The sequence below is a fragment of the Erinaceus europaeus genome, chromosome 3 (assembly GCF_950295315.1).
Source record: "Erinaceus europaeus chromosome 3, mEriEur2.1, whole genome shotgun sequence".
Classification (NCBI taxonomy): Eukaryota; Metazoa; Chordata; class Mammalia; order Eulipotyphla; family Erinaceidae; genus Erinaceus; species Erinaceus europaeus.
The window spans coordinates 114,548,085-114,564,402 of NC_080164.1; the positions used below are offsets into that span (position 1 = coordinate 114,548,085).

General features: G+C 43.6%; 1 protein-coding gene across 1 annotated transcript in view; it reads left to right on the forward strand.

Annotated features, from left to right (window-relative positions):
• Positions 1 to 282: 282 nt before the first annotated feature.
• The window catches only part of CDS1 (CDP-diacylglycerol synthase 1), a 75,107-nt gene continuing 59,071 nt past the window's right edge, over positions 283 to 16,318 (forward strand). Inside the window, exon 1 of the mRNA XM_007525028.3 lies at positions 283 to 888. Within this exon, the coding sequence (XP_007525090.1) occupies positions 775 to 888 (114 nt within the window). The 5' untranslated portion in view covers positions 283 to 774. The remainder of the gene's footprint in view (positions 889 to 16,318) is intronic.

A 16,318-nucleotide genomic window follows, 5' to 3' on the forward strand; every position in this document is an offset into this window, starting at 1 on the left:
AGGGACAGTGCGGATTTGGAATGGAGACTGGGGGACAGAGTGAGGGTTTGGGTTGGAGACTGGGGGACAGAGTGTGGGTTTGTGAGCAGATGATCAGCACGTGCGGTCAGTAAGGTTTCTGCACCCCTAGCTGCCTGTGAGGCAGAGTTGGGAGACTGTGACTAGGGAGTCCTTCCTGCCAGACCAGTTTCCTCTGGGTCACCTCTCACTATCTCACCCGCCCAGGTGGCAGGCGGTTCCTCCGAGGCCTAGGGAGTGGGGATGCCGGTGCTGTCAACGTTTGGGGGCGCACGGGGACTCTCCTGCGTGTGACCCCACCTGCGTACAGCCCCGCCTCGTTCTGCGCAGCCCCCACCTGTGCACCGCCCCCACCTGCGCTGGGTGGAAAAGTGACGTCACCCGTGGGCGGAGCGCCGCAGTGCAGGGGGCGGGGCCTGTGCGCGTGACCGCGGGCGGGGGGGGGGGCGGTGGCTGCGGCGAGTCCGGGGCGGGGTGGTGCGGTGTAGCGCGGAGACCCGGTCAGGTCGCCTCCCACCTGGGCCTCTTGGAGCGCGCACCTGGCAACTGGCCACCGCGCTCCGCCCGCTCTCTGGGCGCCGGAGCCCGCACCCCGCGCCCCGCACCCCTCACCCCGAACCCTGCACCCCCACCCCAAGGCGACCTCTGCCCGCCGCCGCGCGCGCTCACTCTCTCGTTGATGCCGTTTCGGGGGTAACCGCGGGCCCGTGCAGCTCGGCTTTGGGGCTCGGGAGGCGGCGATCACGCGGAGCCGAGATGTTGGAGCTGCGGCGCCGGGGGGGCTGCCCGGGCCCTGGGGGGGCGGCGCCCCCACCCCGCGAGGGCGAGGCGGCCGGCGGCGACCACGAAACCGAGAGCACCAGCGACAAAGTAAGTGCACCCTCACCCCACCCCCACCTCAACCCGGGCGGAGCCACGGAGCCGGGGAGCCCCGAGTCTGCGAGCCCGGCGGCGGGGCGGGGGGGCAAGTCTGGGGAGAAACGGGCTGCCCCGCCTGCCCCCGCCTCCCCCCACCTGGCGCGCTCCCCTCTCGCCCGGCGGGGCGCACAGCCCGCACCCCGGGGTAGGCGCGACCCCAGGGTGCCGGCCACGGCAGCCGGGGATGGGGGTGCCTAGCTGGCTCAACTGGACTCTGGCCGAGTTTGTCCGGCTTCCACCGCCTGGGCTCAGGCTGGGACTGGCACCCCGGGTGCTGCGGTGCCTCAGCCCCCTCTGTGCAGGAGCGAGGAGCCAAGCTGGGGAGTACTAAACTTGAGCCATGCACCTTCGGAGGGAGCCGTCACTGGATCCTGCCTCTGAGAGGCTTGACTTCAGAGGGGACCTCGTCCTCACTCACAGAGGCCTGGGAGCTTTTAGGGTGTTTGACAGGTGACGCTGCAGCCCCCCCTCCACTTCCTCGGAGGGAAGGGTGGACCCTGCAATGCTCTTGTCTGCTAGCACTTCATGCGGGCTTCGACCCCTTTTTCTTTTTTTAAAAAATATTTTATTCTCTTTATTTATTTATTGGGTAGAATAAATAGGAAGGGGGGATAGAGAGGGAGAGAGAGAAACACCTGCAGTACTGCTTCACCACTCATGAAGTTTTCCCCCTGCGGGTGGGGACAGGGGGCAGGAACCTGTACACATTGTAACAGGTGCGCTCATCCAGGTGCGCCACCACTCGGCCCCTCGACTCCCTTTTCTGTAGGGCGAGAGCTTGCAGGTGCAATAGTACTATCCCATAGAAGCTGAAGAGAGTAGGTGCTTATGTCATAGATGGCTGCAACAGTGGAGCAAGTAGTAATCTAAATAACAACACAGTTTCATTACCTTTTAGACTGGTTGGCATAGGAAATTGGGACAGAAGAGTTTCATTGCTGTTTGTTTTTTAAATCTCCTGTTGTTAAAGTTCTTTTCAGAAACTCAAAACAAAAAAGCAGTTGCTAAAAGTTTTTTTTCTTTCTTTCTTCTGGTAGTAGATATTATAGCAGAAATTGCTGGAGTCAGTGGGTGACCCAAGGTCAAACCATTGGCCTTTTGAAACTGGAATCCGTTTCCTGATTCCATTTCTTCTGTTTAACACTGTTGAGACCTACAGGCTGTTTTGGTTTGGAGAGAATTCCACCTGGAACTTGATGAACTCTCACATTCATCAAAGTTCATACAGAGCTGGGGCAGGAAGGGTATGCCAGAGGATATCATGAAATGACCACAGTGATTTTAGCACTGAAATTTCAAAATCAGTGGAGTTGACAGATACTTTTTTTTTCCTTTATGGAGGGGTTAGTGGTTTATAGTTGGCAGTAAAATACAGTAGTTTGTACATATGTAATGTTTCTCAGTTTTCATCATAACACTCTAACCCCGGCTTAGGTCGTCCCTCACCATCATGTTCCAGGACCTGAACACCCTCCTCAACCCCGGAGTCCTTTATTTACCTTGGTGCAATACACCAAAGACAGATACATTTTAAAACCCTTGATAGCAAGTGGAACAAAATGATCAGCTGTGATACAATATAGATGTCAAGGACACACACAAAAAATGTAAGTTTCTAGCTGCTGAAGGTTGAGATTGCAGAGCTACAAACAGTGGCTGAGAATAAATAGTCTTTGTGAAAACTGCCTTGGAAACTAGACCCAAAATAGAATTCACTAGGTTGGGATTTATTTTGTCTGAGTACTGGTATAGTTTTAAAATCAAGGGAACACCAGCTTCCCCATGTTGACTACCTTGACTAGAAGTGAACAAGCTTTTAATGAGAGAAAACATGTTCAGGAAGTCATACATAAAATGGCTCAAATTAATTTGTGATTGCCTTAATGCATTTGAAATAGAAATACCTCTGTGGTTTGATTTGACTCGTTTGAACTGTGATCTCTACCTAGCTGTGAGTGGGCTACCTCACGGTATGTTTATTTCTTTTATTTATAAGCATTACACTATTATTTTTTGTTCGTACAGACCCAGCTCGGTTTCATTTTCTGAGAGTTGACTTCATCTGTCCTGTCCTCTTGGTCAGGGATGAGCCTTTTCAAACAATGTCTGCAAATATTGTTATACTTGTAGAGTTTTCCCCTTTTTTTGGCAGTTCTCCTATCTGCGATAATGTTATTGTTGTTGTTGCTGCTGTTGCTGTTGGATAGGACAGAGAGAAATTGAGGGGAACACAAAGAGGCAGAGAGACACCTGCAGACCAGCTTCACCATTTGTGAAGTGTCCCCCCTGCAGGTGGGGAGCCAAGGGCTCAAACTGGGATCCTTGTGCGGTTCTTTGGCCTCTCACTATGTGCGCTTAACCCGGTATGCTATCACTTGACCCCTAGAGTTCTCCTTTTTTTTTTTAAATTTATTTTGGATAAAGACAGAAATTGAGAGAGGAGGAGGAGGTAGACCGAGAAACACTTGCAGACCTGCTTTACTGCTCATGAAGCTTCCCCCCTGCAGGTGCTCTTCTAGAGTTTTTCACAAGAAACTCTTGGCAAGCTTGGTAACATTGAACTCTATCTTCTGTCTGCCCTTTCTTATCAGCCTGTATACTTTGGTATACCTATTTTTCCCGGTCAAGGGCTATTTTAAAATCAGTTTGCATGTCAGAGCCTGGTTAATATTTGGTCCACTTAAAAAATACTTAAGTGTCATCTTTGTGCAAGCTTCAGTAATTATCAAACTCTTCAGAAGGTGGAGGGAAGGTGTAGGAAGCATGTTATCTTGCCGTTATGTTACACTCCCATGTCACTCTGTAGTCTTTCTACAATAGTGCTATTAGCATGCTAATTTCATAGTGCAGGGTTGGGAGAATAATGCTGAGAGAAGGATCTATCCAGAGCATAGACAAATGAAAAAGGCCCTTATTTTTTAATTTTTTTTTATATTTAGTTATTTATTTTCCCTTTTGTTGCCCTTGTTGTTTAACACTGTTGTGGTTATTATTGTTGTTGTTATTGGCATCATTGTTGTTGGATAGGACAGAGAGAAATGGAGAGAGGAGGGGAAGACAGAGGGGGAGAGAAAGATAGACACCTGCAGACCTGCTTCACCACTTGTGAAGGGTCTCCCCTGCAGGTGGGGAGCTGGGGGCTCCAACTGGGATCCTTTGTGCTTTGCGCCACACAAAAAAGCCCTTATTTGTAAATGATTCTTCTCATGGGTTGTGTGCTACAGTTGCACTTGAAAGATGACAAGGAATCCACACAAGGAGACATATTAGTTGGATTTATTAGAAGTCTGAACTGGAGTCACTATTAGCACAGAGGAAATATCCAAATTCTTCGTGGAAATTGTAAGAAAAGCTTTAAAAAGGATGTGAACAGTAAGCTTGGAATTAAAAGATGCCTGGGGGCTGGGCAGTGGACAGGTGTTAGGGAAGGACATTTTTCCTTAGAAGAATTGTTCTTTTGCTGGGGCTCCACTGCTCTTGATTAGCTGTTTCAGAGAGACAGGAGCAAAGGAAAGACACCACAGCACTGAAGCTTCCCCCAATGTGGAACGGGCAGGGCTCAAACCTGGATTATGCTCATAGCAAAACAGGTACCATACCAAGTGAGCTCTCTTGCTGGTTCTGGAACTGTTTCTAGAGTCAGCATCCTGGGCAGTGGAAACTAGATTTGGTTTGATAATCCAAAAGTGCCAGCTGTGTATGTTTTGGAGAGGGCATTTGAAGCATAAAGGAAGTTAGATTTTATCCCATAGACTAGAGAGAGCCACTAGAAAGGGTGTTAGTTCGTTTTGTGTTTTGTTTTATTTTTTCCTTCTGTTTCTTCTCTTAACTTCTCTTAACTCTTAGTCTGGAGAAAGTATTAAAATGGGGAGAGACCTGCCACAAAACGCCACAAAAAAACAACCAAGTTGGGGGTATTTAAATGCAACAGGTATGAAATAAGTAGGACCCACAAATAAGGCTAATGGGAGTGGTGGTTGAGAACAAAGATAATATTGATACATTTTGGATCTTTGTTTTGTCTTGTTTATTTGATAGGACAGAAAGGTTGAAGGGGGAAGGAGAAAAAGGGAGAGAAAATGAGAGACACTTGTAGCACTGCTTCTCTGCTCATGAAGCTCCCTCCCCATCCCCCACAGGTGGAGATGAGCAGCTTAAACCCTGGTCCTTGAGCATAGCAATGTGTGTGCTCAACTTGGTGCACCACTGCCTGCTCCTATTTTGAATCTTGATAATGTGACCTAGCTAGAACAATCAGGAAGACTCCAAAAAGAAAGGCCTGCTGGGAAACATATTTGGCTCCAATTTTTTACTTAGGGAAGCAGCAAAACTTGCCAAGCAGTTTTGCAGGATGGGTCAGAGTGGGCAGATGTGTCATTCTTTGAACCTCTAAAATTTGAGAAGAGGTTCAGGGCAGTGACAGGAAGGTCAAGGCAGGAAGTATTGACTTTTTTAAAAGTGGTTCTGAAGTTTATGTGTATATATATATTTTTTCCCTTTTGTTGCCCTTGTTTTTTATTGTTGTTGTTATTGATGTCATTGTTGGATGGGACAGAAAGAAATGGAGAGAGGAGGGGAAGACAGAGGGGGAGAGAAAGACAGACACCTGCAGACCTGTTTCACTGCCTGTGAAGCGACTCCCCTGCAGGTGAGGAGCCGGGGACTTGAACTGGGATCTTTACACTGGTCCAATTTAGTCAATCCATCTACACACATAGAAGAATATACTTGCTCTAGAAAGTTGTTGTTGTCCAAAAAGACTCCAAGTAGAGTTGGGACTAGATGGCATCTCTGACTGGGACACATTGGAAGCATCTTTATAGGGAGTGTCAAATGAAATGACCAAGAGAATGGCCAAACAAAGGTGTTTTCATTGGCTAGATAAGCTAGGAGAGGAATTATTGGATTAGATGTTGATATTTTGAGGAGTCTTTAGTCTGTTTTCCAAGAATGAGGCTGGAACAATTTACATTTTATTAACAGTGCTATAGAGTTCCTTTTTCTCCACATCAAATATATATATATAATGTCTGTGTGGGGGAGGATAATGGCTTACAGTACAGTTGTTGACATGGGTACTATATATCATTTCCCCATGTGATAGGTCTCTGTGAAACATTCTTACCCCAGCTTAAGACCTTTTCTACCATCCTACACCAGGTTCCCAATGCCCTGCCAATCCCCTTTCATTCCCTTCTCCCCAGAGCCTTTTGCTGTGGTGTAAGACAATACACCCTGTCCAAATTGTGTCATGTGTTTTCCCTTTCTGTCCTTGTTTCCTAAGTTCCACCTGTAAGTGAGATCATCTGGTATTTGCCCTTCTCTTTTTGGCTCATGTCACTTAACATGATTCCTTTGAGAGACATCCAAGATGATTTGTCCACATTCTTACTAGCACTTGTTCTTACCATTTCTGATGTATGGTATTCTCATAGTTATGAGGTGGTATTTCATTGTTTGCCTCATTTGCATTTCTCTAATAATCACTGAGTATTTTTAAAAGAATATTTCTTTATTTCCTTTTTGTTGCCCTTGTTGTTTATTATTGTTGTAGTTATTATTGTTGTTGTTATTGAAGTCATTGTTGTAGGATAGGACAGAGAGAAATGGAGAGAGCAGGGGAAGACAGAGGGGGAAGAGAAAGATAGACACCTGCAGACCTGCTTCACCACCTGTGAAGCGACTCCCCTGCAGGTGGGGAGCTAGGGGCTCGAACCTGGATCCTCACACCAGTCCTTGCGCTTTGCACCTCGTGCGCTTAACCCGCTGCGCTACCGCTTGACTTCCCACACTGAGTTTTTTTTTTTCCCCATTGCCTGTTGATCATCTATATTTCTTCTTTGGTAAAGTATCTGTTCATATCTTCTCCTCATTTTCAGTGTTTTTTAAAATGATTCCTATGTATTCTTTTTATGTCTTGGTTACTAGCCCCAAGTGTATGGTGTGCAAGTATCTTCTCTCATTCAGTAGGATTTTTGTTTATTTTGCTAATGGTTACTTCTTCTGTAGAGAAACTTTTGTATATTTTTATTTGTTTTATTATTGGATAGAGACACAAATTGAGAGGGAAGGAGGAGATAGAGAGGAAAGAGACAGAGAGACACCTACAGTCCTGCTTTACCACTTGTGTTGCTTTCCTCCTACAGGTAGGGACTAGGGACTTGAACCTGGGTCCTTGTGCACCTTAATGTGTGCACTTGACCAGGCGTACCACCACCTGGCCCCTTGAACCTCATATATATATTTTAATATTTATTTATTCCCTTTTGTTGCCCTTGTTGTTTTATTGTTGTAGTTATAATTGTTGATGTCATTGTTGTTGGATAGGACAGAGAGAAATGGAGAGAGGAGGGGAAGACAGAAAGGGCGAGAGAAAGATAGACACCTGCAGACCTGCTTCACTGCCTGTGAAGCGACTCCCCTGCAGGTGGGGAGTCAGGGGCTTGAACCGCAATCCTTCTGCGGGTCCTTGCTCTTTGCGCCACCTGCACTTAACCAGCTGCGCTACCGCCCAACTCCTGGACCTCATATATTTAAAAAATATATTTATTCCCTTTTGTTGCCATTGTTCTTTTATTGTTGTAGTTATTGTTGTTATTGATGCCATCATTGTTGGATAGGACAGAGAGAAATGGAGAGAGGAGCGAAAGACGGGGGAGAGAAAGATAGACACCTGCAGACCTGCTTCACCACTTGTGAAGTCACTCCCCTGCAGGTGGGGAGCCAGGAGCTCGAAGAGGGATCCTTCTGAGGGTCCTTGCTCTTTGCACCAAGTCTGCTTAACCCGTTGCACTACCGCCCAATTCCCAAACCTCATATTTTTAAGTACAGAGCTCTAGCCACTAAGCTAGGTCTCTCAGACTTCCCTGAAGCTGATATTAAGGCTTGTTCTGTCAATGTTTTTGCCTATTTTATTGCTTCCTGCCTACTATCCAAGTCTTTAATTCATTTTGAGTGACTTTTGTGCAAGATGAAATAGTAGTGATCCTGTTTCATTCTTTTCCATATAGCTACACACTTCTAACACCATTTAATGAAAAGACTCTCTCCACTCTGTGTTCCTGGTTCCTTTGACATATGTGTGAAGTTTTCTTTCTGGGTTCTCAGTTCTTTTTTTTTTTAAACTTTTTTTAAAAAATATTTTATTTTATTTATTTATTCCCTTTTGTTGCCCTTGTTGTTTTATTGTTGTAGTTATTATTATTGTTGTCGTCATTGTTGGATAGGACAGAGAGAAACGGAGAGAGGAGGGGAAGACAGAGAGGGGGAGAGAAAGATAGACACCTGCAGACCTGCTTCACCGCCTGTGAAGCGACTCCCCTGCAGGTGGGGAGCCAGGGTTCGAACCAGGATCCTTATGCTGGTCCTTGTGCTTTGCGCCACCTGCGCTTAACCCGCTGCGCTACAGCCCGACTCCCCTGGGTTCTCAATTCTATTCCATTCATCTATGTGTCTGTTTTTACTCAAGTGCCACACAGGTTTGATTGCTACAACCTGTAATGTAATTTGAAATCAGGGTGGATTATGCCTCCAGTCTTGTTTTTAGTTTTCAAGATTACTCAGTGGTTCTGGATCTTTTGTAGTTCCAGATAAATTTCTGGAGTACTGATCTATTTCTATAAAGAAAGTAGTTGGGATTTTTGATAGGAATTGCTTTGACCTTATATGTTACTTTGGGTAGGAAGATCATTTTAACAGTCCAAGAGCACAGAATATTTACATGCATTTCCTTGTATCTTCTGCTTCTGTTAGTAGTAGTTTATTTTCTATGTCCAAGTCTTCCAACTCCTTTGTTAAATTTATTCAGAGATACTACTTCTTCCTGGTGATGTTGTAAATGAAGTTGATTTATTCTATCCATTGCTTGCATAAATAAATATTCTTGATTTTTGTACATTTTATAACCTGTCATTTTAATATTGATTTACTGTTTCTTTAGGGTCTTCTATGTATGTTGCCATGTCATCTGCAAATAGTGAGAGTTTTCCAACTTAGATCTCTTTTATCTCCTTTTCTTGCATAATTGTGATAACATTTTTTAAAATTTCTTTATTGGGGGATTAATGGTTTACAGTCAACAGTAAAATACAATAGTTTGTACATGAATAGCATTTCCACATAATAATACAACCCCCTCTAGGTTCTCCTCTGCCATCATGTTTCAGGCTGGCTCCCCAAGTGTCACCATCCCATTTAGTTGGTAAGATAACATTGAGTTTCTGATTTCCTGCAGAGGTAGAAACCCAGCAGGATGGAGCTTTGATAAAATCTTGGAGGGTGAAGGAGAGGGTCATATTTTATTGAATGTTGAAAGTTAAGTTTGGTTTTAAATTGGGCTTTTCAATGCAGTGTTAGATAAAGATCACAAGCTAACAGTTTGGAATTAGTGGCAAGAGCCAGGCATGGATTCTGAGGCTATGTCCTTGAAAACTTGTTGATGAGTCCCATTGAAGAGTTGATCTATCTTTCAGAAGCTTAAAAACAACAACAGAAGTAAACAATAGGGCAGGAGTAGAGAGCATAATGGTTATGCAAAGAGAGTCTACTGTCTGAGGCCCCAAAGTCCCAGGTTCAGTCCCCTGCACCACCCCAAACCAGAGTTGAGCAATGCTCTGGTTAAAAAACAAACAACAACAACAACAAAAAACAACCAAACACAAACAAACAAAAGAAACCAATGAACTCCTGGGAGTTTGGCAGTGGATTAAGCGCACATGGTGCAAAGCACAAGGACCTGCTCCCCACCTGCAGGGGAGTAGCTTCATAAGCAGTGAAGCAGGTCTGCAGATGTCTATCTTTCTCTCCCCCCTCTGTCTTCCCCTTCTCTCTCCATTTTACTCTGTCCTATCCAACAACGATGACATCAATAACAACTACAACAATTTAAAAAAAAAAGGCAACAAAAGGGAATAAATAAATATTAAAAAATATATTAAAAAGATACAAAAAACAAAGGCAAAAAAAACCCAATGAACTCCTTAGCCAGTCTTTAGGGAAGAGGACATTTTGTTTGTAAAGACTTAACTCTAATTCTAAAATCTTGTTAATGTAGATAGAAAGCTATATGAGGGTTAGGGCATTAGTCTATGTCCTTAAAAAAAGATGTTATAGTGGTCTGGGAGGATGCGCAGTAGATGGAGCATCCCCGGCTGCACATGTACTAGGGTGATGTCTGGTTCTTTCTCTTTCCTCCTTTCAATAAAATCTTAAAAGAAAAAAAAAAACGGATGTTATAAAAAAACCTTATATTTAGTATTTCTAAATATTAGCCTGTTAAAAATATGAGTTTTTGCTTACAGTTTAGGACCTTGACTTTAAACAATTTTCTTCACATTTTTACCATAGGATGGCAGTCTTTGGATATGTGTTTTGTGATGGATTTTTTTTTATTTAAATGGTATTATTTATTTATTTATTATTTCTTTATTGGGGAATTAATGTTTTACATTCAACAGTAAATACAATAGTTTGTACATGCATAACATTCCCCAGTTTCCCATATAACAGTGCAACCCCCACTAGGTCCTCTGAATCCTTCTTGGACCTGTATTCTACCCACCCACCTACCCCCACCCCAGAGTCTTTTACTTTGGTGTGATACGCCAATTCCAGTTCACGTTCTACTTGTGTTTTTTTTTGTTTGTTTGTTTTTGTTTTTTCCTGATCTTGTTTTTCAACTTCGGCCTGAGAGTGAGATCATTTCATATTCATCCTCCTGTTTCTGACTTATTTCACTTAACATGAATTTTTCAAGGTCCATCCAAGATCGGCTGAAAATGGTGAAGTCACCATTTTTTACAGCTGAGTAGTATTCCATTGTGTATATATACCACCACTTGCTCTGCCACTCATCTGTTGTTGGACACCTGGGTTGCTTCCAGGTTTTGGCTATTAAAAATTGTGCTGCTAAGAACATATGTGTACACAGATCTTTTTGGATGGATGTGTTGGGTTCCTTAGGATATATCCCCAGGAGAGGAATTGCAGGATCATAGGGTAGGTCCATTTCTAGCCTTCGGAGACTTCTCCAGACTGTTCTCCACAGAGGTTGGACCAATTGACATTCCCACCAGCAGTGTAGGAGGGTTCCTTTGACCCCACAACCTCTCCAGCATTTGCTGCTGTTACCTCTTCTGATGTATGACATTCTCACAGGAGTGAAGTGGTATCTCATTGTTGTCTTTATTTGCATTTCTCTGACAATCAGAGATTTGGAGCATTTTTTTTCATGTGTTTCTCGGCCTTTTGGATCTCTTCTGTGGTGACTATTCTGTCCATGTCCTCCCCCCATTTTTGGATGGGGTTATTTGGTGTCTTGCTGTTGAGTTTGGCAAGCTCTTTATATATGTTGGTTATTATACTCTTGTTTGATGCATGGCATATAAAGATCTTCTCCCATTCTGTGAGGGGTCTCTTAGTTTGGGTAGTGGTGTCTTTTGCTGTGAAGAAGCTTTTTAATTTGATGTAGTCCCATAGGTTTATACTTGCCTTAGTCTTCTTTGTAATTGGATTCGTTTCATTGAAACGGTATTTTTTGACATAATGTAATACATAAGAGTGAGATACTTTAAAATAGCCCTCTGGGATACTGCCTTGTAAAGGAAAGATATACTTGTATGGTTTGTGATTATTTATTTATGTTTATGTATATGCAGTTTGTAAAATGCATTTTCAGAGGCGTGGGAGATAGCGTAGTAGATATGTGAAGAGACTCATGCCTGAGGCTCTAAGTCTCAGGTTCAACTCCCTGCACCACTGTAAACCATAGCTAAGCAGTGCTTTGGTGTAAACAAAACAACAACAAAATCCCAGATTTTCATGTGTTTTCTCATAGATGGAAAAGCTAAAATACAGAGAATTTTGTGTGTTTGATTTCCTTTAGCTGTTTTCCTCATCTGTTTGTGGGCTACTTTAAAACACAGATCTTGAGTCAGTGAGCTATTTTACGTGGCGAGGGGGTGTGTGTGCCTGGTTTGTCATATGCAGGACTCAAGTCCGAACCTCCCACTGAATATCAAATAGGATTACTGTGATACAAGAAGTTCTGGTACTGGGATATTTCTCTTTCTACCTAAATAACAAAACAAACATGAACAACATTGACCTGGAGCAATGAAGTTCCTGAATTTAGTTTCCAAGTACTTCTAAAACATATCACTGCGAATGCACTGTGTTACAGTTAAGGGGAGCAAGCTTCTAAAAGGGGTCTCACTGGACTGTTGTAAATGACGTACAATTAAAATTACTTATCCAGGCAAAAAATAAGGAGTTGAAGCAAGGCATTTATTCTTTTGCAAAAGGGCGTGCCGCCAACAGTGGCCATCAGGCAACAGCGCACCCCCTTCACCCTTCTCCCATCTTTTATACCTGATGCAGAACTATCTCCTCTACCCCTGGGATGGGCTTCAGAGCTCACAATCCCCCCCACTCCCCCCCCACCCCCCGTTGTCTAAATAAGGAAAGGAGGAAGAGTGTCTGAAGGTCTCTGCTGGAGGATTAGCAAGCACTGCAAGGAGCTGACCTAAAGAATACAAAACCAGGAGTCCATAGCGCAGTGGGTTAAGCGCACATGGCACAAAGCGCAAGGACCAGAGTAAGGATCCCGGTTGGAGCCCCCAGCTCCCCACCTTCAGGAGAGTGCCTTCACAGGCAGTGAAACAGGTCTGCAGGTGTCTATCTTTCTCTCCCCCTTTCTGTCTTTCCCTCCTCTCTCCATTTGTCTGTCCTATCTAACAACGACGATATCAGTAACAACAATAAAAAGATAACAAGGGCAACAAAAGGAAAAATAAATAAAATTTCAAAAAAAGAGTACAAAACTGCTGGCCACAGGTGGTCATAGATAACAATTTATAACAAGAATTTTTGTACTAAACAGTTGTATTCATGTTCTTTGAAGAGAAGACCTAACCATCTCTCACAGGACTAAAAGCAAGATGTTGGTAGGTAGACGTTCGGAAAGAGCTAGTGTATCTGTTTCCCTCCTAATTTCTTTTTTTTTCTTTTTTTTATTTAAGAAAGTATTAACTAACAAAACCATAGGGTAGGAGGGGTACAATTCCACACAATTCCCACCACCCAGTCTCCATATCCCACCCCTCCCCTGATAGTTTTCCCATTCTCTATCCCTCTGGGAGCATGGACCCAGGATCATTGTGGGTTGCAGAAGGAAGAAGGTCTGGCTTCTGTAATTGCTTCCCCGCTGAACATGGGCGTTGACTGGTCGGTCCATACTCCCAGTCTGCCTCTCTCTTTCCCTAGTAGGATGGGTCTCTGGGGAAGCTGAGCTCCAGGACACATTGGTGGGGTCTTCAATCCAGGGAAGCCTGGCCAGCATCCTGATGGCATCTGGAACCTGGTGACTGAAAAGAGAGTTAACATACGAAGCCAAACAAGTTGTTGAGCAATCATGGACCCAAAGCTTGGAATAGTGGAGAGGAAGTGTTAGGGGGGATACTCAGTGCAAACTCTAGTGTACTTCTGCTTTCAGGTATATATTTTGCAGTAGTTTACGGATACGTGTGAACATATGCTCTGTCTCACAGAAACTGGTGTATATCTAGGTTTTGGGACTTTGTTAGAAAGTGAACCACCTGAGATAGAATTAGAGTATACTATGAAAGGAAAGGTCTCACCTGAGTAATGAAGCTGAAGGGTTGTCATTCCACACGTGAAGTCTCTGGACACAGTCTGAAGTGAAGCATGTTGAGGTGGCAATCGTTGTGTTGGTCAGGTTGTGATCAGCAGATGCAATATTATTTGATATGGATTGGGAGAGGCATATGGGAAAGTGGGCCCTATACAATGGTTCCAGGACTGGGGGAAGTAGAGGCTCTATAGTGGAGATGTGAGGTTCCTGCTGTCTTAGGGTTCAAAAAGACAATCGATAGTTAATGTTATCATCACATTATTTGGTAATTGGGTTAACTTTGAAAAGTCCTTTTGTTATGGTTTGCTGTACAGTACCCAGTATCTTGTATATAGCTGTGCTATTGGTTGCTTCTGATCTACTTGGTCTAGGCTTTTGAGAGAGTCTGCATATCAATTACACAGCCTATATATTGAAAAGATTCAGTTTGTGTTTTGAAAAACTTCGAGACATACAATTAATTTTCCCCCTCATATTAATTAACTAGTGATGTATATGACTACATTTTACTAGGAGTGTACATAAACACCATTCCCACCACCAAAAGACTGTGACCCATCCCTCCCACCCACTCCCACCCCCCACTGGCCCATGAAGCTGCATGTCTACCCCTTACCTCAGGGTTATTACTTTGGTGCCCTACTTACAATTTGGTCAGGTCCTGCTTTTAGTTTCCCTTTCAGATCTTCTTCCTCAACTTTTGTTGATGAGTGGGATCATCCCATACTCATCTTTATCTTTCTGACTTAGCTCACTTAACATGATACCTTCTAGCTCTGTCCAAGATGGGTCAGAGAAGGTGGGTTCATTGTTCTTGATAGCTGCATAGTATTCCATTGTGTATATATACCACAGCTTTCTCAGCCACTCATCTGTTGTTGGGCACCTGGGTTGCTTCCAGGTTTTAGCTATTATGAATTGTGCTGCTATGAACATAGGAGTACACACCTCTTTTTGGTTGGGTGTTATGGAGTCCTTGGGGTATAACCCCAGGAGAGGAATTACTGGGTCATATGGAAGGTCCATGTCTAGCCTTCTGAGAGTTTTCCAGACTGCTCTCCGCAGAGGCTGGACCAATTTACATTCCCACCAGCAATGTAAAAGGGTTCCTCTGTCCCCACAACCTCTCCAGCATTTGTTGCTGCTGTCCTTTTTGATGTATGCCATTCTTACAGGAGTGAGGTGGTATCTTAGTGTTGTCTTAATTTGCATTTCTCTGACAATCAATGACCTAGAGCAGTTTTTCATATGTTTGTTAGCCTTTTGGATCTCCTCTTTAGTGAATGTTTTATTCATATCCTCTGCCCATTTTTGGATGGGGTCGTTTGCTTTTTTGGTGCTAAGTTTGCTGAGCTCTTTATATATTTTGGTGATTAGTTTCTTGTCTGAAGTATGGCATGTGAAGATCTTCTCCCATTCTGTGAGGGGTCTCTCTGTTTGTTTAATAGTTTCTTTGGATGTGCAGAAGCTTTTCAATTTGATGTAGTCCCATTGGTTTGTTTCTGCTTTAGTCTTCCTTGCAATTGGGTTTGATTCATCAAAAATGTCCTTGATGTGTAGGTGGGAAAGTGTTTTACCAGTGTTTTCCTCTAAGTATTTGATTGTTTCTGGTCTGACATCTAGGTCTTTGATCCATTTGGAGTTGATTTTTGTTTCTGGTGAGATAAAGTGGTTCAATTTCATTCTTCTGCATGTTACAACCCAGTTTTCCCAGCACCATTTATTGAAGAGAGCCTCCTTCTTCCATTTAATCCTTTGGGCCCCCTTATCAAAGATTAGATGTCCGTAGGTGTTGGGGATTTATTTCTGGGCTTTCAATTCTGTTCCACTGGTCTGTGTGCCTATTTTTGTTCCAGTACCATGCTGTTTTGATGATGATGGCTTTATAATACAGTTTAAGATCTGTATTATAAAGAGTGTGATGCCTCAATTTCTGTTTCTTTTCCTTAAGATGGTTTTGGCAATTCTAGGTGTTTTCATGTTCCAGATAAATGATTGTAGTGTTTGTTCTATTCTCTTAAAGAAGCTTGGTGGAACCCTCCTAATTTCCAAAGGTTACCTGCATTCCTTGTCTGTGGCTTTCTGCCCCATCTTCAAAGTCAGCGTCACTTCTCACCTCTGCCATCACATCCCTGCCTTACTCTTTGTCTCCTCATTCCCATATTAATAGCGTGTGTAAAAAAGAAAAAAGTCTGCATGTGTGTATATATGTTATCTGGGGCACCATCTTTACAGGCGGACTTTTTCAAATTAATAGAAAGACAGACAGATAGAAAAACTGTAACACCAAATCTTCCTTTGGTTGTGGGGGCTGGTCTCCAACATGGGTCGCGCATATGACAAAGCAAGACCACTATTCAAGAACCTCATGGGTCCTGATTATATTAAACCTCCCTGGTAATCCCGGATAATCTCAGGCCACCTGACAAGCAAATTTGATTCCATCCACTACCTTAAGTCCTGCCTGGCACTGTGACACAGATTCATAGGTTTCTTGACTAAGATGTCAACATTTTGCGATAAAATCGGCTTTCTGAAGCCAGTTTTCTAGAAGTGATAGCTGAGCCAAGTCCTTAAGGACAGATATTGGGCTGTTGGAAAAGCCAGGATGTATTTTTCTATGTTTTTATTTTTAAGTCTTTTTAAAATTATCTTTTTTTATTGGATAGAGGCAGCCAGAAATTGAGAGGGAAGGGGGAGATAGAGAGGGAGAGAGAGATACTGCAGCACTGC